Source organism: Drosophila biarmipes, chromosome X, assembly GCF_025231255.1.
Source record: "Drosophila biarmipes strain raj3 chromosome X, RU_DBia_V1.1, whole genome shotgun sequence".
Taxonomy (NCBI): Eukaryota; Metazoa; Arthropoda; class Insecta; order Diptera; family Drosophilidae; genus Drosophila; species Drosophila biarmipes.
Window position 1 is genome coordinate 22,920,906 of NC_066611.1, and position 25,627 is coordinate 22,946,532.

The window sequence follows — 25,627 nt, forward strand, 5'->3', positions numbered from 1 at the left end:
TTGGACCGGTTGGCGCTTTTCTCCTTGATTTCGGCTTCGCACACATGGGGAAGCGAGCGCTTCCTGCCAATTTGGGTGTTATATAAGGCGATTTATCGCCAGATTGATAATTAAAACTACTCCGATGGCGAGATGCGAGACAAAGCGACATGGGTTGAGTCCCACACTCATATGAGTATGAGCATGACTGTAAGTCGGGTGCATGTCGGACATGGACAAGGAGTTTTGCAGACTGGCGGAGCTATGGCTGTTATGCAAATCGTGGGGCCGGGAAAGCAGTTCACTTTTACTTTTCAAATCGATTATATGTGCACTGAGCCGCCTTTTCGTGTGCGCCCAGAGCACACTAACCCAATAAACCGGGCTGCTTTTCGCGCACTCGGAACGGTTATCGGAATGGATTTTGGGCCATTCCGCGAGCTTCCCCAGTGGAGAAGTCGTTAACCCGCCGCCAAGCCGAAGCCATTATCTAATACGATTGTATAGTGCAGCATTTTAATTTCTTACTCGCTCAAATGGGATCGAATGGAAATGAATGGGATGTGGAAAGCCAGCCGCCGGTGGGCAATTATCGCCCCGAGTAGACGCACCTTTCACCTGACACGCCCCCTGCCCCCTGCCTCACCACCCACCGCCCACCGGGGGGAACGCACTTGCAACTTGCAGCACGGCATGGAGATTGTGAAAAGCCCTTCACTCCATCTCAATCGATCATCCATCATCGGGGCCTGGGCTTGGGATTGGCCCATCAACCTGGGGACTGGGTTAAGTGGCCCCAAAAGCTGCAACAGTCGAAAACAACGCGGAAATTGTCTATCGGCGGCTATCGTCAGAATTGCAAAACCGATAACTAAGGGCGTTAGCTTATATATTAGATTGTCGTAATATATCAGGGAAATCTTGTTCGCCTTGCTTTCAAAGAGAGTAATGGTGCTGTGCTCGTTATTAGATACAGATCATCTGATTTAATGTTTAAATTTCCCAGGGCGATAAATAAAATCGGCGACTATCGACGGGTTTGCCAGAGCTGTAAGAAAGGGTATAAAGTGATAGAACTCCATCTATAAAGAATCTGGGGAAACAGTCGAACCCTAATTTTACGTAAGAAATCTAATTTGCACGGGGAACAGTACGAATATAGCCCAATGGATGCTTAGAGAATGTATATATCTTTAGATTTTCAAGGGCGATAACAAAAAGTGGTGGCATTCGTAAGAATTGAAATAACGATAAAAGTAGGCGATAACGGGATGGATCATTGTGGCTTTTTAACCAAAGTTATAGCAACTGCGCCCATAGTCACCGGTAAGCTGCTGAAATCTACAGAATCCTGTAGCATCATTTACCCCCTCCCTTGTTATTTTTTTCAATTTTAATTCAACATTTTTTATCGGTTTTTTGCGCCTGATTGCCTTGCACTTGCGTCGAATTTTCAGCGGCGACTGGTTTTCTAGCTGGGTGGTTGTTAACCCGTTGATTGACAACGGGTTTCGGTTTCTCCTGCGCAGGAAACTGGCCGCGGCGGCAGCAAAGGCCACATGCCGTATACGTAATCCGCTTTAATTGAACCACTGTCGCACGCACCTATTTTCCAAATTTTCCAAACAATTGTGGCAGGCAGCGGCCATAAATTACAACAACAGCCAGCGACTTCGGCTGAAGTTCGTTGCCGTTGTGCTGCCACTGCTGTTTCTTGTTGCCGCCGCGCATTTCACATTTCGCTCGGCTTGGGCCGGGTATAAATCGAATCTGGTCCCGAACGCAGGCCACATTCAGCCATCCACCGCCAAGGAGAGCACCTCGCGTATCGGTCTGCGGCTTCGAATATTTTTTGATTGTGATCCAAAGTGTGTGTGTGAAACGAAAGCATCCCGAAAACCATGCTGAAATTCGCTGTAAGCATTGGAGTTTACCACATCATATCAAAAATCCTTGAAGACATCGTGCTTTGCGTATCCATCCAAAAGTGATGCTTACATTTTCTAAACCTGGTCCTGCAGTTTAAAATTAATGAAGAGCGCGAGTTTTTTTCTTGTTTTAATTAAGTACAGACATAAATTAAAAAAAAATTTAAAAAATCTACTTAGAAAAAAGTTGTTAGTACTTCAAAAAGCTATCTTGAAAGTAATTGATTTTAGTCGAGTGAGGAAATGTATTTATATTTTATTGAAAAGTATTTTGAAAGTCTTTGCAAGTGATGTTTTGTATAGGATTATTTGTACAATATTTTTAATAGGAGTAATGTTAATATTTTTCTAAGCAAAAAAAAGGTTGTTTAAAGGGCTTTATAAGCCATATTGTAAAAATCTATATTTTTCTCCAATAAATAGAATTCAAATCTTCGAAGTACCGAAAGAGGGGATACAGTTATCAACTATTTTTACCTTTAAAGGGCAGGAGAACAGCAAAGGAATGTTATAAAATAGTCTTCATTTTATTAAAAAAAATAATACTTTATAAATAATATTTTAAGTCGGAATATTTAAAACATATTTTTTTCTCAGCAATAAGAACTTTAAATTATAGACGATCTAAAGAGGATACGCTGCCCTCTAATTTTCCGCAGAATGTTACATAATCGGAAAGCGCTGCGAAACCTTTTTATGTAAAATATTACTTTTCAAGAAAACACCAGGGACGAACACCAAAAACAAACTTAATCCAATTATTACTTGCTCTTACCCTCTTGATGAGGCTCAAGTTCTGTACTTCTATCCATGTTCGGCTTGTTAGAACCCCTATTTAAATCACTACAACTATTCCCGCAGCTTCCCTGCCTGGCCCTGCTGGCCGTGAGTGGAGCTCTGAAGATCCACGACTACCACCAGGGGCACGAGGAGTACGAGCACCACGAACACCACGAGCCGGAGCACCACGCCCACGCCCACTACGAGCCGGAGCACGAGGAGACGGAGCTGCACCACGAGGTGGACCACAAGCACGCGACGTCGCACCAGAGCGTCAAGTTCCACCACTACCACGCCGTGCCCGTCTACATCAAGAAGGAGGACCAGCACCTGGTGAAGAAGCCCATCGAGATCGGGGGCACCAAGCAGAAGCTGAAGATCCTGCACCCGAAGAGCGAGCACAACCACAACCACGGGCTGGTGCTGGAGAACCACAGCGAGTCGCACGTCCATGAGCACGGCCACTACGAGGAGCCGGTGCACCACTCGGAGCACTACGAGCACTACTCGCACCACGAGTAGGCATCGGATGAGCATGTGGATTCTGGACCCGAATCGGGAATGCCAAATGAGCTGTAGGGTTTCGTTAGCGCTTAGGATCTTTCTATGTTAATTTTCTTGTGTTAATAAAATGTTTGCCTAAATAGTACCTAAATAGTACCTCCCGAGTCGATCGATCTTTATTTTCTTAAACTTTCGGGAATCGAAACCAAATCTAAGCCCCTCAAATACTTCGATTACTAACCAATTAAGAACTCCACAATTTAAGTATGTAATTGGAATTTTACATTTTTTGAAAATACCCAGGGTGACCAGGCTCGCCAAGAAAACAACTTTGCAGCTTTGAAGTTACTATAAAATATTTTTATTAAATGATTTACAACTAGACATATATAATATGGGATAAATTAATCTAAAAATAAATAAGAACCACAAGATTATTTAATCAATATGAATTTAAAATTTAAATATTTTTTAACATATCCAGAGTGACCAGAGCGAACTATGGTAAACTTCCGCAAAACGTATTTTATAGTATTTTTATTTTCGGTATATTAAGTCTGATGTGGTGGGTGTCTTCGCTGTGGTAGGCGCATCGGCGTATTCGATAGGCGCATTGCTAGCGATGGGCAAGCGCCGAGGCAACAAATCGATTCGCACGGCAGCATCGAGGAAAACGATCGGGGAATCGCCATCACCAACAACTGCATACAAAAGTTCGACGGGAGCAAAAGTAATTATTAATTTTATCCGGAGCCAATCCGACTCCGATTGGCGGTCTGCTGGTTTCTCGTATGCCCCGAAAGTGTTGGCTTCGCTGATTTAGTGAATAGCGGCAGCAAGTACGAGTAGCTGTAAGCGTATGGGTGTGAGTGTGTGTGCGTATCTGTGTGTTGAGTGTCGAGCAAATATAAAATCGTAACGTAACGAGCAGCAAGGAGAGGAGGAAAAACGTGTGAAAACGAGAACTACACTTGAAACATTAGGTACCGCCAGTGAGGCAAATTGGCGAATCGCGCATTGGTTTTTCCACTTCTGCCCGAAAGCTGCCGCAAGAGACGGACGGCGGGTGTTCAGGCATCTCAATCGCAGTCCCAAGGACTTTTTTCGCCTCCTGTCTGCCCAGCAGTGTGCGAGTGTGTGCGCGAGTGCGTCGCGGTGTGCCTGTGTGGGTGTCGCTTGACCGCGACCACCTGGGCGGTAGTCAAGTGGAAATTTTGCGTTCAAGGACAACGCCAGTGGGCCCACCGCCCCCTTCCCCCTGCCCACCCAACTCGCCACCCCCCGCCCCCACCCGTTGACTGCGTATCAAAGCCGACTGCCCGAGAACTGTGTTTATTTCCGAATTTAAAACGGAGAATTAAGTTTTCATTTCACATGTTTTTTTTTTCCCTGTTTGCCAGTGTATGTGTGTGTGGGTCGCCGTTTTCGTATTCTTATTTTATTTTTTTTTGCCGCGTTTGAGCGAGCTTGCGCACACCTATACAAACAAAAGTGAGAACTTTTCTTCGTAACGCTCGCTCTCTCGCCCTCTCTCCGTCCTGCTCTGCCTCGCAGCCCTGGCAGCGCTGCACTCGACTCGAAAATAACTGTTCGCCAGCCAGCGCAAGAGAGCGGCACACATTTAAAGTGAAATAAATCAAAAAGTACGTGGAAATGGACAGGAAAACATCAGCTGCGGAGCAGATTCCACCAAGTCGATAGGGGGCCACAGAATCGTAATAACAATAATCCAAGAAAGCGGAAACAAGTATTAAAAAGAGCCCTGCCGTATTCGTTTACCACGTGTGTTCGCTGTGCGCGTGTGTGTGTGCAGCTGATTTGCCATGTGGGTGTGCGTGTGCACGGGTGGGTGGAGGGGACGAAGCTAAACTAGATTTAAATCTGCCGCACGCTTCCGCCGACAAAACTGGCATGCTGTTGAGTAAACTTAAATCCGTTTATTTGGGCAGTTGCAGCAGCAATTGCCTTGCCCCCAATTGAATTACTTGTTCAAGGACTCTACACCCTTTGGTCGGCTGTCCTTGTGAGGGCAGCTTTTTTGCCGCAACTAGCGGGGAAATAGCCAGAAAGCTCAGCACTGAGGACGCGCCTGCGTGAATGGAGAGGCGAAAAGGAAGAAGAAGGAGCAAAGAAGAGCTCGATGGGTGTCGTGTGTGTGTGTGCGGGACGCATAGCTACACATAACGGCGAAAAACGTAACGTAAACTTGACGCAAATGGGAATTGGATTCTCCTCTCCCCCATCCCCTTTCACCCCCGCAAACCCCCTTTAACGGGTTACTATAAATATTAATTGGAAAACGAGCGATCAGATAAACAAACGCCATACACACATTCAATGTTCGTTCCAATAGCATAGACCCTAACATCAAAATTCCACAAAATTCTGGTCGCACTTCAGATTCTCAGAAACGGAAAACAAAAAGATACTCCAATTCGCTTATGCTTGCCGGCCTGTAATCCAATTGGAATGGCATTCTTGTTGTCGAAAATGCTAGATACTTTTGGGATCTTAGGATTTGTTTTGAGATACTTCTATTTTTGAGGTGTTAATATTGTAACTAGTAAAAAATGTGTATCCCATTAGAGAATCCTTGTAGGACTAACTGAAGTCCAGTTAGCTACTTGCAAGCTGGGGGAGTTTTAGATTTATTTAAAGTAAAATCATCTCACCTTTATATTGGAAGATACGGATAACTACTTAAAAACAATAATAAAAGTCCTCGTACACAATAAACATAAGTTCAGATAAAATGCAGAACGATAACGAAATTGAAATCTATTTAAGAATAGAATATAACAAAACACTAGTTTAATTGTACAATCTTCTTTCTTTCATTTTTAAATATTTAAAATCTTAAATCTTAGGCCTACTTGATCAACAATGTTTGCTTTCGCACAGGTTTCTTAAAGAATATAATATGTATTCCTGCTAAGAATATATCATTTTGTTTCAAAAATTACGTATATTTAGGGTCTAAAGACTCTTCTAGAAGAGGGGTCAACTTAAACCCTTCTTGTCATCATATTATCTTTTCTATATCTCAAACCACGACGCATAAGCAAAGTTTATTACAATTCCTCCAAGGGCTGCTGAGCTTTTAATCAGCTCTTTTTAGCTGAAACTATTTTCGGCTCAAATCGGAAATGGGTAAATGTTTCAAATATTCGCCATTGCTGAAGCATTTTCCCGGAAAATGGCAAAGGCGGTGGAAATGCGGTTTTCCGCATCCGAAAAGTATGCAGCAAAGTGTGCGAGTGTGTGTGGTTGTGTGCGTGTATGTGTGTGGTGTTGCATAAGCCAGAGGCGTCGTCCAAGGGATGTTGCATTTCGCAGGGGGGCTTGTGGCAAGGAAAAGAATATCGGACCTGGGCGTGGCGAAATCCGTGCGGAAAAATCATTTTCTCATTTGATTTAATGCCAAGTCGTCACACTGTTCACTCCCTTTTCTCAGTTTGTCAGTTACGTTCGAGCCACTTGTTATTGTTCTGTTTTACAGAACAATTTTCGTTGTTTGTTTGTTTTTTCTCTTAGTTTCTATTTGTTCGGTGTGTTTTTCGTTTTCCCAGTTATTTTTGCAAAATTGTGTAATTTTCTACTAACCAGAGGATCAACGATTTCCATTCTTTTGCAAATTCCAAAGGAGCGGCGCTGTCGTCCAATTTACGTCGCCGTCTTCTTCGTCAGTGTTTGTTGTCGTCGCCTCGTTCGTCCTTGATTTCATTTCGTCCTCGTACAACAAAAAAGAAATATCAACCAGGATCACCGCAACACGCAGTTTCCAAATGCTTTAAACGATTCGGCAAACCTCTAAGCAAAAATGTATACATATATATAGAAATACCAAAAAATATAAAATTATAAAAAGACAAGCGGCGAATCCAGAACCGAAAACACCAAATAACAAAGATACAAACCCAAAGTCACAGGAGGCTCGCAACATTTTTACAAATTTGCAATACATTTTAAGAGAGACAGAGAGGGAGACAAGAAGGAGAAAAGGTGTTTGCGTCTGTTCGTCGTATCAGGATCTCTTCTCCAAGCCCCCGCCCCTCCCCCGGAGAAAGGAACTGTGGTTGCACTTTCCGTGGCGAGAGGAGACACCCCCATTGGAATGGCTCTCTTGGAAGAGCGGCAGGACATTAGGGAGCAGCAGTAGGATCAGCAGTGAATAGGAAGGAGCCAGGAGCTAGGAGCAAGGAGTGCAGCGACCTCAAGGAGCTAAGCAGGAAGCAGGATAAAGGAATCTGGACACTGGAAGCAGGACAAAGGAAGCTGGATACAGGAAACAGGATATATAGGAAACCGGAAATACAGCCCCAGGCAGTAAAAAAAGTCATTTAAATAGGAAGACGAGTCCCTTACCAACCCAGGAAGCGCCAGAAAAAAGGTGAGCTACGGCAAAAATAATTGTGCATCTAAATATTTAGGAATCTAACCCATACACCTTTCGTCTTTTTCTTAACAACAAATTTGTAGTCTTAAAGTAAATATTTCATTGAACTCGTATTTTCTCTAAACTGCGTTGATTTGTATACATAAGTGTTCTAACAGTAAAACATTTAGATGCCTTCTTAGTTATGTTTGAATAATAATATAAGAGAAAATACCTATTTATCACAATAGTGCATAAAATTTGCTTTATAGCCTATACCCTTTTTTCAGAGTCTTGACTACTTTCAGGGGAACTGTTATCTTAAATACTTACCCCCGTTTCAGTAACCTTTGGGGGAATATCCGTAATTCATTTCTTCCTTTAATAATACGCCTATTTTATTTACATTTGCTTTAACCTTAGGACCTAGAATTAATTGCTTTAATATTTAATTATACTTAATTATGTAATAGGAATATCAATATATATCATTCTCAATCAAATCTTTTCCTCCTCAGGATAATGAATACCTTGGAGGAGCCAGTCCTGGCGGTGGACACGGTCGATCCGTGTTCGCCGGGGCCTCCCAGCCTGAAGACCGTTCTCAGCGACGATGCCTCGAACTCATCGGTGCTGGAGGACATCGACGTGAGCAACACGAGCAGCAGCAGCTCCAGCTCGAGCAGCTCCAGCTCCAGCTCGGGCTCCTGCTCGGGCTCGGGCACGGACACGGACACCGGCAAGGGCAGCAGCACGGTCGGCAGCCTCGATGTGACCAGCTCCTCGAGCATCGGCTCGGCGGCCTCCATCTCATCGACGGGCTCTACGGCTATCGCCGGCCCCTCCGGCGGCTGCCTGCTGGACGACTCGAACTCCTCGGGCCTGGGCCTGGTGGTGGATGTAGACAGTGCCGGGAGCAGCCAGGAGCTGAGCAGCCACGGCGTCACCGAGCTGGACTCGCTGGAGGACTCGTGCAACGGCCTGATGATCAAGGACGGGGACAAGCTGTGCAAGCTGTGCAGGTGAGGCGATCAAAATATAACAAGAATGTTATAAGGCAGAGCGACCCCATTTAATTATCTGAAAATATCCCCCTTCAAGGACGAATTTGCCCTCGTAAATTTCTTTAAACTGAATCGTAACGTGCATAACCCTCGCTCTTTGTTCGCATTTGCCCACAGCTCGCGCCTCGTGATGCCGCGCATCCTGTCCTGCCTGCACGTCTTCTGCGAGGACTGCCTGCAGGCTGTGGTGTCGAAGGACTCAATGGCGGCCAGCTCGCCGAACAGCTGCTCCTCGTCCTCGTTCGACGGCAGCGAGAACCAGCACCGCCTGCCCGCCCTGCTGCTCGAGTGCCCCGTTTGCAAGCAGGAAACGCCCCTGGGCCCCAAGGGGGTCAAGGGTCTGACCTGCGACTACATCGTGACCAATATACTGGACCTCTCCAACCTGGAGTCGGAGCACATTGTGTGCACCTCGTGCAAGAGCAAGGAGGAGGCCATCTCGCGGTGCAACGACTGCGCCAACTTTCTGTGCAACGGCTGCGACAATGCCCACAAGTATATGCGCTGCTTCGAGAACCACCATGTGGTGCGCATCGAGGATCTGACCAAGAACGTCCACGACAAGCTGATCATCCACAAGCCGGTGTGCTGCCGGCAACATGTGAGCGAGAATCTCAAGTACTACTGCTTCAACTGCCAGGTGCCCACCTGCAACGACTGCTTGCTGAGCGACCACAAGGGCAGCGATCACCACTACGAGACGGCCACGGTGGCAGAGCAGGCGGTGCGCGCCGATCTCGAGCAGACGCTGAGCGAGGCGCTCAAGAAGGCCGACTACTGCAACGATGCGGGCGGCAACCTGGGCAGCGCCCTCACGGAGCTGCAGTCGCAGCACGACACGGTGCGCCAGCAGATCGAGGACGCCTACAAGAGCTACAAGCGTATGCTCGAATCGATCAAGGACCAGATGCTCAACGAGCTGGGTCGCCTCCACTCGGAGCGCGAGCTCAAGATCATGGACCTGATGCAGAGCCTGGAGAACAACATGGGTAAGCTGCAGCAGGCGGCGCAGTTCGGCCAGCGGGCCATCGACAAGGCCAATGCCGTGGAGTTCCTGCTCCTGAAGCCCGTGATCAATGCCCAGTGCTTGAATCTCATGGAGCAGACGCCCAAGTGCGACGTCAACTATCAGCTGCAGTTCGACTCCAAGCCGGAGAAGTTTGAGCAGTTCGCCAGGGAGATGTTTGGCAAGTTCCAAACCGATCAGAGTGACACCAGTCCCAAGAAGCAAGTGATGGCACAACAGCAGCAGCAACAACAGCAGCAGCAGCAGCAGCAAGTGCAACAGCAACACCAGCACCATCAAGTGCAGCAGCAGCAGCAACATGTGCAGCACCAACAGCAGCAATTGCAGTTGCAGCAACAGCACAGCTCAAACAACCTTATTGTGGGTCATCGGGGCAGCTCCTCTGTCCAGGGCCGCCTCAGCTCTGCCGTATTCAGTCCCATATCGCTGCCCTCCTCGCTGCAGAGTTCCTTCGATGGCGACACAAACTCGGTGATGACCAACTTCTCCATGATGGACTCGCCGCCGCAGCCACCTTCGCAGCAGCAGTTGCCCTCTGCCCAGCAGCAGCAGCAATCGCAACAGCAGCAGTCGCAACAGCAGCAGCAGGCGGTGGTGTTGCAGCAGGTGCAACAACAGCAGCAGAAGCACCAGCAACACCAAGTGCAGCAGCAGCAACAGCTGCACCAGCCACCATCGGCCCAAACCATGCCCCCGCAGATGGCCCAGCTGGTTGCCCCGCAGGGCATTGTCCAGCAGGCTGCTCATGTCAATCTCAACGCCGGTCCCGGCCCGAACATATCCATCAATGGCCTGGGCGCCGGGGGTCCGCCGCCCAGCTTCAGCATGCTGGAGTACAATATCTCGCGGTTGGCCAGCTTGACGGAGACGATGCCTGACACCCTCAACGACGCCCTGGCCGTCGGAGGCGGTGCGGCCGGACCTGTGCCGAATGTTGCTCAAGTGCCTGGTGGTTCCGTGGCCGTGGCCGGGGGAGCTGTCGTCGGCGCGCCGCATCCGCATCAGCAGCAACAGCAGGCCGTGATGCCGGCATCGGCGGGGCCGTCCACGCAGACCATCACCCTGGCGGACATCCTCTCGGGCGACCAACGAGCGCTGAATAACCTGCAGGCGCTGGCCAAGCTGGGACTCAACAACAATGGTGAGTTTTTGTCTGATTACATCGCAATATGATCGTAATGCAGGGAAGAGCTGGTGCAGTTAATCCATATATGTTTGTATGTATGTGTTCTTTGGCAGGGGCTTTCCTATTTTTCAGTTTTTTAGTGTTTTATATCGCAAAAAAAACTTCATCTTAATTTATATCTTAAAGTAATATTTTACCTATTGGTAAATGGATTAGTGTTTTTTAAGCCATTTTTATCGTACAAAACCATATTTATCTCGAATTTTCCAGACTAAGTTTAATTCTTTGAGATAAATTAAGCCTTTTAAATTGTTTATGATTACACTTTCAAAATAATAATAAAAGTTAATTAAAGCTTGTAGTGATTAGGAAAACAATAATAGATCAGCGTTTAGCCAACGTATCTACACTTTCTTTTTGGTTTCCTTACTCTTTTGAGTTCTTTTTCTTTTCTGCTTCCTGCACAAAATGCCAAACACCCACACCTACACCACACCCACCAAAACAACACCCGAATCCCAAACCACCGCCAAAAACACGACGAAACCTCTGCGACACCACCCACACAGACGACGATGATCTTTTGTTGAACGGATCCTCAACGGGCATTGATTTTTTGTCAGATTTCTGCATGCCGCCGGCCACCTCGCCCAGCTTGCAGTCGCTCAACCCGATCGCGGGTGGCGTGGAGGACATGGGACTGAACAACTTCCATGCCGTGGCGGCGCCGGGCACCACCAGCGTGGTGACGGGCCGCAACAAGGCCACCCCCATGCAGATCCGCTGCAAGTTCGGCTCCCTCGGCACGGCTAAGGGCCAGTTCAACTCGCCCCACGGCTTCTGCCTGGGCGTCGACGAGGAGATCATCGTGGCGGACACGAACAACCACCGCATCGAGGTCTTCGACAAGATGGGCGCCCTCAAGTTCCAGTTCGGAGTGGCCGGCAAGGAAGAAGGCCAGCTCTGGTATCCGCGCAAGGTGGCCGTGATGCACAACAACGGCAAGTTCGTGGTCTGCGACCGCGGCAACGAGCGCTCCCGCATGCAGATATTCTCCAAGTGCGGACACTTTATGCGCAAGATCGCCATCAGGTAAATATAACGATTTCTGAGTCAGATAAATTTATATGAATATTAGGCAATTAAAAAGGATAAATTTAATTTTCCTACAAAATCAACTTCTGAAACTGAAGTAGGCTAGTTATAAAACCTGGCTTATCAAAGTAATACCGAGCGGGTTAGGACAGAGAACGAAATAACCTACTGTATTCTAAAAAAAGTAACTAATTTAAATAAATTCCCCATTGCAGATACATCGATATCGTGGCGGGACTGGCTGTCACCGCTAAGGGTCACATCGTGGCCGTCGATAGCGTTTCGCCCACCGTGTTCGTCATCTCCGAGGAGGGCGAACTGGTTCGCTGGTTCGACTGCAGCGACTACATGCGCGAGCCCTCCGACATTGCTATAAGAGGTGGGTAGTCCTCCCTAATACCAGATAGTAAACTAATAATGACCCTGATTATTGTACTCCCCGCCAGACAACGACTTTTACGTGTGCGATTTCAAGGGCCATTGTGTGGCCGTCTTCCAGGACGACGGCACATTCCTCTATCGCATTGGCAACGAGAAGGTCACCTGCTTCCCCAACGGCATCGATATTTCGAATGCCGGGGACGTGCTCATCGGCGACTCGCACGGCAATCGCTTCCACGTCGCCTGCTACTCACGTGAGGGCGCCCTCCAGTCTGAGTTCGAGTGTCCCCATGTCAAGGTGAGTGATTACCCAACAATGTAGCAATATATTAAGTAAGCCACAGGGAAAACAACATTTTTCGAAAACATAAACAACATCATTTCGAGTGCTCTTAGAGAGGGGAGATGAGAAGAGATGAGCTAACCATGATTCATTCGCAGGTTTCCCGCTGCTGCGGCCTTAAGATCACATCCGAGGGCTATGTGGTGACGCTGGCCAAGAACAACCATCATGTTCTGGTCTTGAACACCCTCTATGTTCACTGATTGCAAATCAAAGCGCGCAATAATCGTCCATCAGTCGATATGAACAAATACAACTACAAATACTCGTCGGGCAAGATATACGGGTGTCGACGGCAGCAAGCAACCAGCAGCAGCAGCAACAGCAATAGCAACAGCAATAGCAACAGCAACAGCAACATCAACCTCTTGGCAAGGACTCAACCTCAACACTGCAATAGCAACGGCAACAGTATCAGTCAAATGTGCAACATGAGCAACGTGAACAACTTGAGCAACATGAGCACCTTGAGCAGCATAAGCAGCATAAGCAACATAGACAACGTCAGCAACTTGGGCAACATTGGCCTCATTTGCAACAGCAGCAACAGCAACCAACAGCCGTCGACGACAGCAACATCAGTCATTCAATAGCAACTTGATGCGAGAATTAGGAGAGTGTTGCAGCAAGGCAAAGCAAGCTAGCTGGAAACAACGACATTAGACTACCAGCAATTGCAACAATCCAGTTAGAAGTATATATATGACAAAGTATATATACCTGTACGCTAGAAGAGGGAAAAGCAAAATCTCGAAACACCAAAAATCCTTTTAAAAACCACAAACGTTGCCGTTTCAAGAGCCACAGCAACTGTATAAAACAATAACAAAAAACGATAAACAAAATGCAACAAATACTATTTTTGATCTCTAATTTAAAAACAATTAGCGCTACTACTAAAAACAAACATCAACAAATCTAACAAAGAATACAAACAAATATTTTACTTAGTGTAACGAATAACAACAGCAAAAAGAATAAGAAGAAAGAGCAAGAGGAGCAAACGAAGAAAAGTGGGGTATTTTGAAAATGTTTTTTAAAAACTCTTTTTGAATTGTTTTTGATTATGCTTTTTTCATTGAATTTATGTTCTTGTTAAAAATTGTCATACACTCACACACACACGCCACACTCACACAAACACTACTACTTTACATGTTACTTATTATCTATATAGACATATATATTGTTATATCGACCGATTAGCTTTTTTGTGCATACCCTTCCAGAATCTTTTTCTAAAAAACAAAACGACAAAAAAAACGAAACACGCATATATATATCTACACCTAGTATACAACATCTATGTATATCTAGCAAAATGTGCAACTTTTGTGCACAGGTTTTGCTAAACAAATAAGGAGGTAAATCATTTGTTGAGGGCGTCATCAGAGGTCGCGTACAGGCAATAATTCTAGAAGAAGATGAAATCCAAGTAGTTATTTTGATTTCGAAACTGAAACCAAACACTAAGATAACAAAATTCAGAAAATAACAAAACTGTTTAGGTTTTTCCTTACGCTGCTTATATAAGGTGATATCTATTTATATATAAATCTATATGAATATATAAAACAAAACAAAACAAAACAAAACTATATATATCTTAAACATATATGTGAAATCCTATGACTATATGACTTTGCCATATAATATACAAAAAGCAGGACGAGAAGAGAGCAGTAGGGAGTTAGGCATAGGCGATAGGGATAGCGAGGGACGAAGGACGAGAGGAGGCAACACACACTACACCAGAGACCGACCCAGAGAAAATACATTCGATATGTGTCCAACTAATTGCGTTCTTCACGCCACAGCGATCCAACCAGAACTACAGACAACAAACTCAACATACAAACTACTCTGTAAGCTAACAAACCAAACAAATCGAATGCGGACTCGTGAATCGGCGGTCCGCATTAGGCCAACAACTATGATAACTAAAACAGCAGAGAGACAACAAAAAAAAGCGTTAAAAAACCTACAAACGTATCTGTTAAGTTCTATTATACATTGTTAAACGAAACAAAGAAAAACAAATATTCCTTTTGCTTGTATACAAAAAACAAATGCAATACACAACCGCAACACTCACAACATACACCCACTCACGATTTATATGGGCGACATAGCGACAAACAACCATTTAAGATGGTAAATGATATGTACGGATACATGCAACATTTCTTTCCCGTTGTAATACAATATAAGGCTGGTTTACTCCCAAGACATTATTATTTATCTATATACAAAATAACGATTTAACATTTTTTAATTGTGTGAATTTTACCGTGTGAGAAGCGATAGGTAGAACAACAAAGTGGCGTTTTATTTAGATGATTTAGAAGTTGGGCGAGAGAGCAAAGCGAAGCAAGCAACTTATTTTCTATAGGCTGTAACCACGTTTATTATATACATCCACAACCACATCAACATCTACACTTATGTTTACACTACACATACTCACAAAACGTGCACCGTGCTGCATGCAGCATGCAGCATACTTTGCACCGACAACGAAACGAATCCTTTGTATTGTGTACCATATCCTGGTCGTTTTCGATTCCTTTTCAATGTTTTAAACAGCAGAAATAATGTTAGACCCATCTTTGGCCGCAGCGCTGAGAAAAGTGAAGAAAACTGTTTTAAATCTTGTCATTTTTAAAATTTTTAATCCTAGTTTAAGCATATACACAACACAGAACCATGAAAATCGCGTTTATGTTCATGTTAAATGTTAAGTTAAACTAATCGAGCAAGTGTGCGATAATGAATACCCAGAAGCACTTGCTGGACCATCATTTACTGTCATACTTGTAATTACAATTATTTTTGTTTAGTTTTTACGTTGTTACGTGTGAGGCTACACAGTTCTGTATACCTAATTATAATTTAGCTTAAGAAAATACCTATGATTAACTACCACAACCAATGTGAAGCGCTTCTATTTATGTTATACCACTGAAATTATGAACATAATTGATAATTGATAGTATGTACCCCAATTTTGTTGTTGATCGTAGGCGAGAAAAGCAGGTCCTAGTAGGGGAGGTACAATTATGATTGTGTATGATTGTGAGCGAAAGAGAGAGAGGGTAAAAAATGCAATTTTTTGTGAAACAATTTGGCTGTTGAAATATATATTTTTAATTTTATGTTTTGCATTTCGTTTACTCTAACTTAGGCCCCAAGCGAATGTTATACTATTGAATTGAATTTATCGCGAGATCCCTTGGGTCTCGGTTCACTTTCCTTAAACCACCTTTCCTCTTCCATTTTGGCATAGATATTTTTATTTTATTTTTGTCGCTGCATTAACTACGGAAGTATTAAGAGGAAACATTTGCTAAAGACAATGGAAGCACACTCAAATGCAAAGTATACCAAAAGAATTGTTTTTAATTTCTTTTCCTAATCGTGTTTGTATTTATACTTGTTACTCTATTGTTTCATTTTTTATTCCTAAACTTTGTCTTCGACTTAGGCAACAGAATTTCTGCAAAAACAAACCATAAAACAAACTCGAAAACTGTTATACAAGGAGGGGTGGGGAGCCCACTAAAAATACCATTTTACATTTGTTTATAGTTTTATGGAAAGCCTTCAAATGAAATTGTAATTCCACACGCTTTTATTTTATAAACTAAAACCGACCGACACATAAAAAGGTTAACATTTATTATTATCTTAATTTGTGTTAGTTTTATTGTTTCTCTCTCTTTGTTGAAACCACAAAATGGAAAAAAGTCAATTTTTGCTTTAAAGAAAATTTTAAATTTTAATTTAAGTTGACTATGAAAATGATATTAAGTGAAATTGTATATGATTTTTATGCGAAGCAATGCGATGCGATGCGATGTGTTTCAGTAGCAAAAAAACGACTTTTCCACACCAAACACACAAAGAAAAACAAATTTATTTCCTATGGCATACAAATTTTTAAGTAAAAAACCAAATAAACATAAATGTGCTTAAGTTTAAATCAAATTTACAATTTAGTTGAGATTACGCAACTTAACGACGATAACATTTTAATAACTACGTATGAAGTATAGGATTTCTAGCGAAAATATATGTATATTTACAACCTGTATATATTCGTATTATGTATACAGTTATGTACGATTAGCGAAAGGCCCGGAAAGAGGGCGTGGCCGGGCGAGGGGCGATACTACCACTAGTCAGCGACAAACACCAACTACTAACTACCAGTTAGTGATTACCGAACCGAACGAACTGCAAAACTTAACGAAGACGAATCGGAATAGTGATTGGGCGAAAGATGGACCATTGGACGCTTTTGGACAAGATGCCATTTTACATTTAACCCTTAACCCTTAACCAACTCAACCGACTGACGAGAAGACCAAGACCGCCCCCTGCCACGCCCTTCTCCGCCCCGCCACCCACTGCGCTTTATTTTCAAGGCCGACCGCTGCGACAAGCAATAGGAACCACAAATGTTAAAGTGAAAACGAAGAATGTAACGAAAAGAAACTGAATCGTGCGGGGGATGAGATATTTTCTTAGTTGCCTACTGTTTAAATGTGACAAAGTGAAAGCTTTCCACCTCAACTCTTTACATCTATATTACAATCTATATCGGAATCACATGTACTGTATTCAAATATATATATATTAATTTTCGATTCGTATTCCCTGTACTCTATGGTTTTGACTTTACTTTGGCCCACTCAGCGAGAGAGGGAGTGCGAGTGGAGAATATCCAAAAAGATTGTACAACTAACTAGGAAATACTTAACTTTACACATGTTTCTCAATCACTTTATATATGTAGTTACTTTAATTCCTAACCGACACACACGAAAATTATTATATAGCCATGTATGCCTACCTATATATAGTGGAGAATTGGCGAGATCCAGCGAGAACACGAACCTTTTAATAAGATGCTGCCAAAGATTTTTATACAACCGATGTGGAAAACTAGGAGAGACGAGCGGAGTTGTAACCAAGTGAAACACTACACATTGTCCACCTTACTTTTACGATTATTATTTTATTAGTTCGATCAGTGTATTATTTTGTTCTGTTCTTCTGTGGTCAAAATAAACGAGTTGGAAAACAAAAGCGAGCTATTTTTGAGACTTTTGCTCAGAAGATCAAGTGTAAATTGTAAATGTAAGGCAGCGCTGTAACTGAAACTAGTTAACGATACGATATCGATGTAGTACAGTATTTCCGGCTGGATTTGTTACACAGTTTGTTCCTCGATGCGACGCTTAGAATCCAACCGATTTCGCGCGGCCATGACATATAAAACTATACATATACGACGTACATATTGAAGTCGGGTATGTGTCTACGACTACAGGGGTATTCAGATGCCCGCAGGTCGATGGTTTAGTTAACTACACACTGTGACACACCGAACACACTGCTACACACACCATGCCTCCCGATCCACCATGCCACCCGCCACCCACTACGCCCACAATCACCCACCCGCTCCTCATTTTGCCAGTCAGCAGTTCGTGCGTCTTGCATCACACTTGCATTTAGTTGAATTCCGAGACAAGAGCCACAAGTAACATAGATCGAGAGTAAACAAACAAGAAAACCAACCCAAACAAACGCTTTATACATCAAATTATTTTAATATAAATGTATAACAAACATATATCTATATATACATATACAAGCAGACATATACAAAACAAACAACAAATATATTATGTATTTTATTTAAGGCGAGATACATTTTAAAGGCGGTCCTCTGGTCCAGAGAACCCGTTCAGATAAAGGAACTCAACCTATTTAGACAGTCCCCGTTGAAAACAGGAGGAGACGTGCGAGAAAAAACAAAAACAAAACAAAAACCAAAACAAATTTACTAAATTATTTATACATGCGTACATATACTTACATATATGTAAAACAATAATTGATAGAAACCAAAACAACAGAAATACAATCTAGTGTACGTCAATTTTTTGATGATATTTTTCGCCTTATTATAGACAAACAGGAGAAGTCGATGGAAACCAATTCGAAGTAAAGTTAGTTGAAACCGGGGGGTTATTATCCCCGGCTTCCAGTAGGAAACAAAAAAAAACAAAAGAACACTTTTTAATAAAGGCAAAACATTTTTTGGGATTTATTTGCGGAGATCACATGTCAAGTTGATAACAAAAATGAACACTAAACGACAAGCAATCAATTACCAAAAAGAATTATATATATTATACGGATAAACCATTAATAAGATTAAGCGAAGAAAACTGAACAAAAAACAAAAAACCAAAGACAAACAATATGTAATCAAAAGCAAGTTTACAATACACACACTCTGAGAAAAACTGGAAACTCAGAGCAAGCAAATCAATTAAACACGTTCCAAGATCGATCTAAAACATTTTAGCCTGGCAGAAACCCGGGAAACTAACCCAAAATCAGCTACACTTGATTTGCCTGCTGTGAGACGTTATGAAGAAAACAAACAAGTTCCTCAACTTTATGAATTATGATTTCACACATATTTTCCCCGAATCCCTAGTTTATTTCCCGCAATATCCTAACTCACGAAACAATTGTTGATAATATTGAGTTGTGTTCAGCTTATGTGAATGATATACTTATATGTAGGTAATGCGATATGGAACACCAGGGATTCAAAAGAACTCCCCCCACACTGTGAAAGCCCCAGAATAAAAACGAGCCGAAGAGAATTCAAAACAGTATACAGAACACTACAGCCTTTGTTTTCCTGGTTTTTACACACCACACTTTTCGGTACCGCTCAGGCTTTGTATCTGTATCTTGCCCAGAACCTCTGTTCAGATATTGCATTTAAGTCGTCGACCATTTAATGCTTTCCGCTTGAACTTAGTGTTTAGAGAATATAAGAATACGTAGAAACCGTAAGAGAGGCTAATGTAAAACTCCCTGGTCGAGTTGTTGTGTTAAATTTGCGTACATATCACTGGGAATTATTTACACTATGCTACAAGGAAAAGAAGAACGAGGAGGGGAAAACCGAAGTAGAGAGTTTTGCATAATGTTTACACACTATGCCGATATTTATACACCGCAGTGGGTTCGGTTTGTCGATTTGGTTCCACACCCATGGTTTTCTTCGATCGATTGTTGCTCACCTTTTTTGTCAGTGTGTGTCCTGTGCGTGCGAGCGAGTGTGTAGTGTTTTTGAATATATATCTAAGCGCATATGTCTTATAGAGGAAACCACACAGAAACTAAACTATAGTGCCATGACTTACGATAGGGGAGAGCGGATAGAAGCTAGGAGATAATGAAAATTGTTTATTGATGTGCTGTAACATTAGTGAGTCCTTTTTTGACAACCGGCGAAACCGAGTAAGAAAACAAAAATTATATACATACATATTTACTAGATTATAGCGACGAAATCAAGTTAGAATCAACAAATTGCAATACAAACGAACGAACATGAAATCGAAGTCGACATAGGAATAAAAGCTTTTCGTGTTTGGGCCAGGAGGAAGCTATGAACGAATACCTACGATAGGGTCGGATCGAAACGGAAATATAGAGGGGCTAAGCGGCAGGATACCAAATAAAACAGAAGCAATTAGAAAGCTTTTATTTTTCTAGAATTTTAATACCGAAAACCGATAACCGAAAACCGACAACAAGGAAACCAGAAACTAAGCTAATGAACAACAAAAACCAACTTCCTAATTTCTCTCAGCGCAAAACAAAACAAAATGCAAAGGCAACAATTTAAATTAACAAATACATAACAAATACTAATAATAACTAGTAGCAGACAAAGTGGCATGTGGATACCAAGACAGTTGGGTGCCGGAACACTAGTTGTAGAACCATAGAGCAATAATATTATAGCAAGTAATGCCGAGGGAAACAATTTGAAGAACCAAGTTGTCTCCAGGCCTGTTCGCAGTGTGAGGGCGTTCAGCAGGCGGCATGCCCCAAAGGAAACCCCAACATTTTTATGTGTAGCGATTAATATGGAAAACAAAATTTACACAACTAACAATAACGACACATTTATACATAGCTCGATAATAACAAAATATATATATGTATATTCGAATTAAGATATGACCAAAAAACCAATAGAAACCGAAAACTTTTGCGCGCCTTGGCAAATTTTTAAGTAATATATATAGTATAACAAATGTAGATACCAATTTAGAGGGCAGGAAAACCAGATTGGAGCGAGCTACACTGCAAGAAACTTTGCCGCACCTCTTACACACACACACATACACACACACACACACCACGAAACGCGTAAATTAGACAACGACGTATTGGAAAAATGTTAAAGTGAAAAACGTAACATGTAAGCTGTAACATGTAAAATGTAAAATGTAAAGGGTGTGTGGTTCGGGATCCTCCAGGTTCGCATAGATTATCAATCCCCATAGAGATAACATACTCGACATTTCAAGCAAACGTAAGGCAAACCCAATAAACATAACGAACAAATTCCCTGTGTTGTCAAATGGCTTTAAACAAAATGAGAAACCAAAAGAATAGTGGAAAACCAAAACCAGATACAGATACAGATACAGATACGATTTGTAATCCTTAAGCAGATATTTTGTAGGTAAGCGAAGTTTGCAGAAAACATTTTTGGGGTCGAGTGCAGGAACACAACAACAATATTTTTGGGCACCAAATATACAGTCAACTTATTGTATTGCATTACGATTACGATTACGATATTTATACATATACTACCTATATAGGACTACGGAAGATAAAAAATCAATTGGAAATGGATATGATAACGAAAATACGGTTTTCCAGCAGATCGAAGACGACGAAAACGATAGCGAAACCAAAAACAAATCCGAAAAACATACAAACATATTACCATTAGAATGTTTTATGAATTATATACACCTTATATACATGATATATACATGACATATACATGTGTACTTTAGCCTAAACGATAAGATGTTGAATGAATTTTATGTGAGTTATTTTTGATGTTGTATAGTTAAAAACGAAAACAAACCATTAACAAACCAAAACAATCTCCCTTTAAGCAACCAAATCGAAAAAGAAACATTGTTGGGCATTTTAATTAAACTAAAAAAACAGAGTGCAATACAATAAAAAAGCATAAAAAAAGAATGTAAGAGAAAGGGCAAACTTAAGGCACAGCAAACACTTTTTCGAGTGTATCGAAGCGATATATGTTTACCCAAACTATTCAAGAGGATTTTTGAACTTTCTTTGAGAATAGAAAAACAAAACTAAATAAAGCTGCCTCAAAAGTAAAATTGAATTAACTTAAAATTTACTAAGCAAATATATATACACATATATATTTCATATGGACAGTGGGCGCCAAAAGTAGCCACTGTGGATATTTAACTCGAACAAATGGAATTTTACCAAGCAAAAAACAAAAACGAAAAAGCTAAACTAAAAAAAGAACACCAAAACACAAATGATTTAAACAAATTTACATCAAACCTAAGTATTTTTATCTTTTTTTGTAGGGCAGCATTTAGTTAATAGCACAAGGGTTAAAGGGCAAACACCAAAAATTAAAGAAAATAATGTGAAAACAAACAAAAATATGTAAATGTTCCTCTAGAACCAAGCTAACTGTTCTTCTATCCACATCTAACCCTTGTGACCTTCGACCTTCTCACTTGACTCTGATTTGTGCTAGGTACTTTACACATACAAAATACATAATATATATATAGCGAACGGGAAGGCGCAGATTTAAACTATTTACATAAATTATAACTATGTGAACTACAGAAACCAACTTATACCATTTTTGCTGACTGTACTCCTTAGGCTTTTTACACCTTTTACCATTTTACTCGCAAATGGCAGACTATTTAACGAACGATAAGTAAACTCTTGCATGCCACACACTCAACTCAACTCAACTCAACTCGACTCGAAACTTGAAACTCGAAAACTCAGAACTCAAAACTCAAACAAGATATATGTATGTATATTCGGATATGCTAGATGATATGATATGATAGATGGATGATTCTGTGGCGGCACCCTATACATAAATGCCTCGAGATAAGTTTCAATTGTTGCTGTCCCCGGGATCAGAATCAGGATCAGATCGGGTCTATATGGTCTATATAGACCTCCCTCCCCCACACAACTCCATTGCCCCTTCAGAAAGTACCCTCCCGCCTGTGATAGTCTTAAATCAATGATATAACTAATTTATTTGATTTTGGAAACCCTTCTTTGATTAGTTATGGCGCGCGTGTGTGTGTTTGGCTTTGATATGCTTTACATACGTATTGAATTATTTTTAAAATATACAAATTAGCGTTTACAAATATTATACAAATTTTGAGAATTTAATGAAGAGAGTAAAAGAAATAATGACAATATTCATTTGTTGAGCCGAAGTCCCCAAAATCCCAGACATATCCCTCTGTTGCGTTTTTGAAATTGTTTGGGCGCTTCTTTTAAATTAGTTAAAAATACGAAATTCTAAACTTGAAATTCAAACTTAAAAAAAAGAAAAAACAGTAAACATATCCTTTTGTTACATTATTTTGTATTGTTTGAGCAGTTTTTTCGCTATAGTTAAGAACTACATAAAAAATTGCTAGGTACGAAGTAAGAGTTAGACATATCCTTATTTTGCATTCAATTAGTAAGCTACATAGTTAAAGATTTTGTAATGGTTTTTAAAACATTTTTTTAACGCCACCTGCTTGTGACCCCATAAACTGAGTTTGGTGACCCCGATGTCCCCACAGCAAAGGAATAACGAATACACACGTGCATACACTGAGCGAACTTTTGAACCAATTATACAATAAAGCATTATAAGAACAAATAAGCATTCTAAATGGTAACTGTACCTTTAACGAAACTCAAACGACGGATAGCTACGGAGTATTGATTCGGATTCTGAGTTAGACCTGAATTTCGATTCACTCTTTCAGCAATCTTCATCGAATATCGATTTTCGAGCTGACAATATTTTATTGAATATTGTGCCGTGGAGCGAGTAGCGAGTGAACTATATTCAATTGAATTTTTAAGCATTGAGCAATCCCCCTAGTGAAATCCTGATTTTGTAATTTTTTTGCAAAAATGGTTTCATTTAACAATTATATCTACACACACCATTTTACGGCAAAAAGTCTCTACAGATATTTTTGTATAATTAACAAGCACGTGAGAAATTTAAAACGAATCCCCCTAAGAAATTTGGTCCGAATTTTTTCAGGCAGCAAAACCAAACCATGACAAATGAATTGTATTATCAAGGAACGATATATATAAATATATACATATATATATACATAAATAGTGTGTGTAATAACTAGAATCACATAATTCCATCCACTTTTGATATTTTAACAAATGATAAAAACAAAAAGAAAACGAGCAAAACGAAAAAAAATATTTATTAACTCGATGAAGCATCTTAAGTGTTTGAATGTTGTCTTATAAAAGTAATAAAACAAATTATATGAAAATATATTATATATATGGATACGTAAATTAAGGGCGTGCCATTCCTACAACAAGAAGAACAACAAAACACAATAAGTACGATCGAAAGTAGGATGCGGGTAGAATAAACATTAATTTCGTTGTGCTTTTTACACGAAAATGTTGAAAGTCTTTTCCCCATCCCCAGGGTTCAATCGATTTTTCTAAGGCCTGGTACAAAAGTTTCTATTCATAGGGCTCAACCTCCTAGGCACCGCACCCTCCAGCACTTGCCCAGTAATTATCGAACACCCCCCCCCCCCCCAAAAAAAAAAAAAAGTAAATTGGGGATACTTTCTGCCTCCCCGCGAAGGACGAAGCTTCACACACTCACTCACTTGGATATTTATAAACATATATATACGTATGACTATATAATATAGTGGCACCAAGAAGTATGTAATGTCTTATTGTAGAAAACGGTTATTGATATTTACACATACAGAAGAAAGTGAAAAAGCAAAAAAAAAAATTAAATACAAAAATATACTTACCTATGTAAGAATGCTTTAAATTATACTCAGAACAAAATATATACAATATACACTTATATATATTTACGAGATACGAGAAACCGAAATCAGTTAGGAACCTTTTTCTAGAATGTTATGTCTTCCCTTTGAATCAATTAAGCAAGAAAACAACAAAACAAGAAAACAACAAATGTTAGATACAATTGATCGAAACCGCTTGACCAAACTATAGTAAAACCAAAAGCAATTGAGAGGTAAATCAAAGCTTCGTCAAACCGAAAACCTAAGAGTTAACTTTAGCACTGCAGCAGCCAAAAACAAGTAAAATAAAAAGAAATAAGAGCATGGAAACGTTGACAAACTACAATAAGTCGAGTTATAGAAAGTTCTCCTTTTGACAACTCCAACCTAAAACTCACGCAGAACAACCTGTTTCAGCCAGCCACAAATTTACCTACGTACTTAACTTGGTAACCAAACTAAAAGTAAACCAAAACCAAAACCAAAACCAGACTACAGCTACAACTACGACTAAAGGTACTTATAGACCCTAAACTTACACTATAGTTTGCAGCAACTCAACTCGAGACACTACCTATAAGCATTGAACCCAAAAGGGTTCCATCATCTGTTGATCGTTTTTCATTTACCACGAATATGTATAGCTATTATGTAATCCCACTAACGACGTAACAAATTCGACAAATTATATATACACACACATGCCTATATGTATACATACCTTTAAAGAGTATAGCAAGAAGACAAACCACAAGTGGAGATGAAATGAAAATTAAAGTGAAAGTGAAATGTAAATGAGGAAAATCGCAGACTACTCAGTGCAACAGATAAGACTAGAAATTGATTACCTGAACCTTGAGAACAAAAGCTTGAGTTTTCTTTACTTTACACAAAACGAACAAAGAATAGAGAAAATCGATGGGAGCGAATCAATTACAGAAGCAATAACAACTGACGGAATCGAGAATTCGAGATCGAGATACAACTTTTACCCAGGACAGCAAACGGAATCAGCAATAAATTCAAGAAATCAGTCAACAAATTTACCATTTT

General features: G+C 41.2%; 2 protein-coding genes across 9 annotated transcripts; both read left to right on the forward strand.

The window, feature by feature from the left end:
• Window positions 1-1,780: 1,780 nt before the first annotated feature.
• On the forward strand, window positions 1,781-3,326 carry LOC108023321 (histidine-rich glycoprotein). The gene is made up of 2 exons (XM_017092624.2): window positions 1,781-1,895; window positions 2,769-3,326. The coding sequence occupies exons 1-2, from the start codon at window positions 1,881-1,883 to the stop codon at window positions 3,207-3,209; spliced, it is 456 nt and encodes a 151-aa protein (XP_016948113.1). The 5' UTR covers window positions 1,781-1,880; the 3' UTR covers window positions 3,210-3,326.
• Window positions 3,327-3,828: 502 nt separating this feature from the next.
• LOC108023339 (E3 ubiquitin-protein ligase TRIM33) lies at window positions 3,829-15,757 on the forward strand. Of its 8 annotated transcripts, none has more exons than XM_017092678.3 (8): window positions 3,829-3,921; window positions 6,835-7,581; window positions 8,085-8,588; window positions 8,748-10,798; window positions 11,353-11,875; window positions 12,094-12,257; window positions 12,325-12,557; window positions 12,701-15,757. In XM_017092678.3, the coding sequence occupies exons 3-8, from the start codon at window positions 8,089-8,091 to the stop codon at window positions 12,803-12,805; spliced, it is 3,576 nt and encodes a 1,191-aa protein (XP_016948167.1). In that variant the 5' UTR covers window positions 3,829-3,921; window positions 6,835-7,581; window positions 8,085-8,088; the 3' UTR covers window positions 12,806-15,757. The 8 variants fall into 8 exon arrangements, with proteins under 8 accessions (XP_016948167.1, XP_016948169.1, XP_043949373.1 ...); XM_017092680.3 differs by having other exon boundaries at window positions 3,910-4,042; XM_044093438.2 differs by having other exon boundaries at window positions 3,911-4,030.
• The last annotated feature ends 9,870 nt before the right edge of the window (window positions 15,758-25,627 follow it).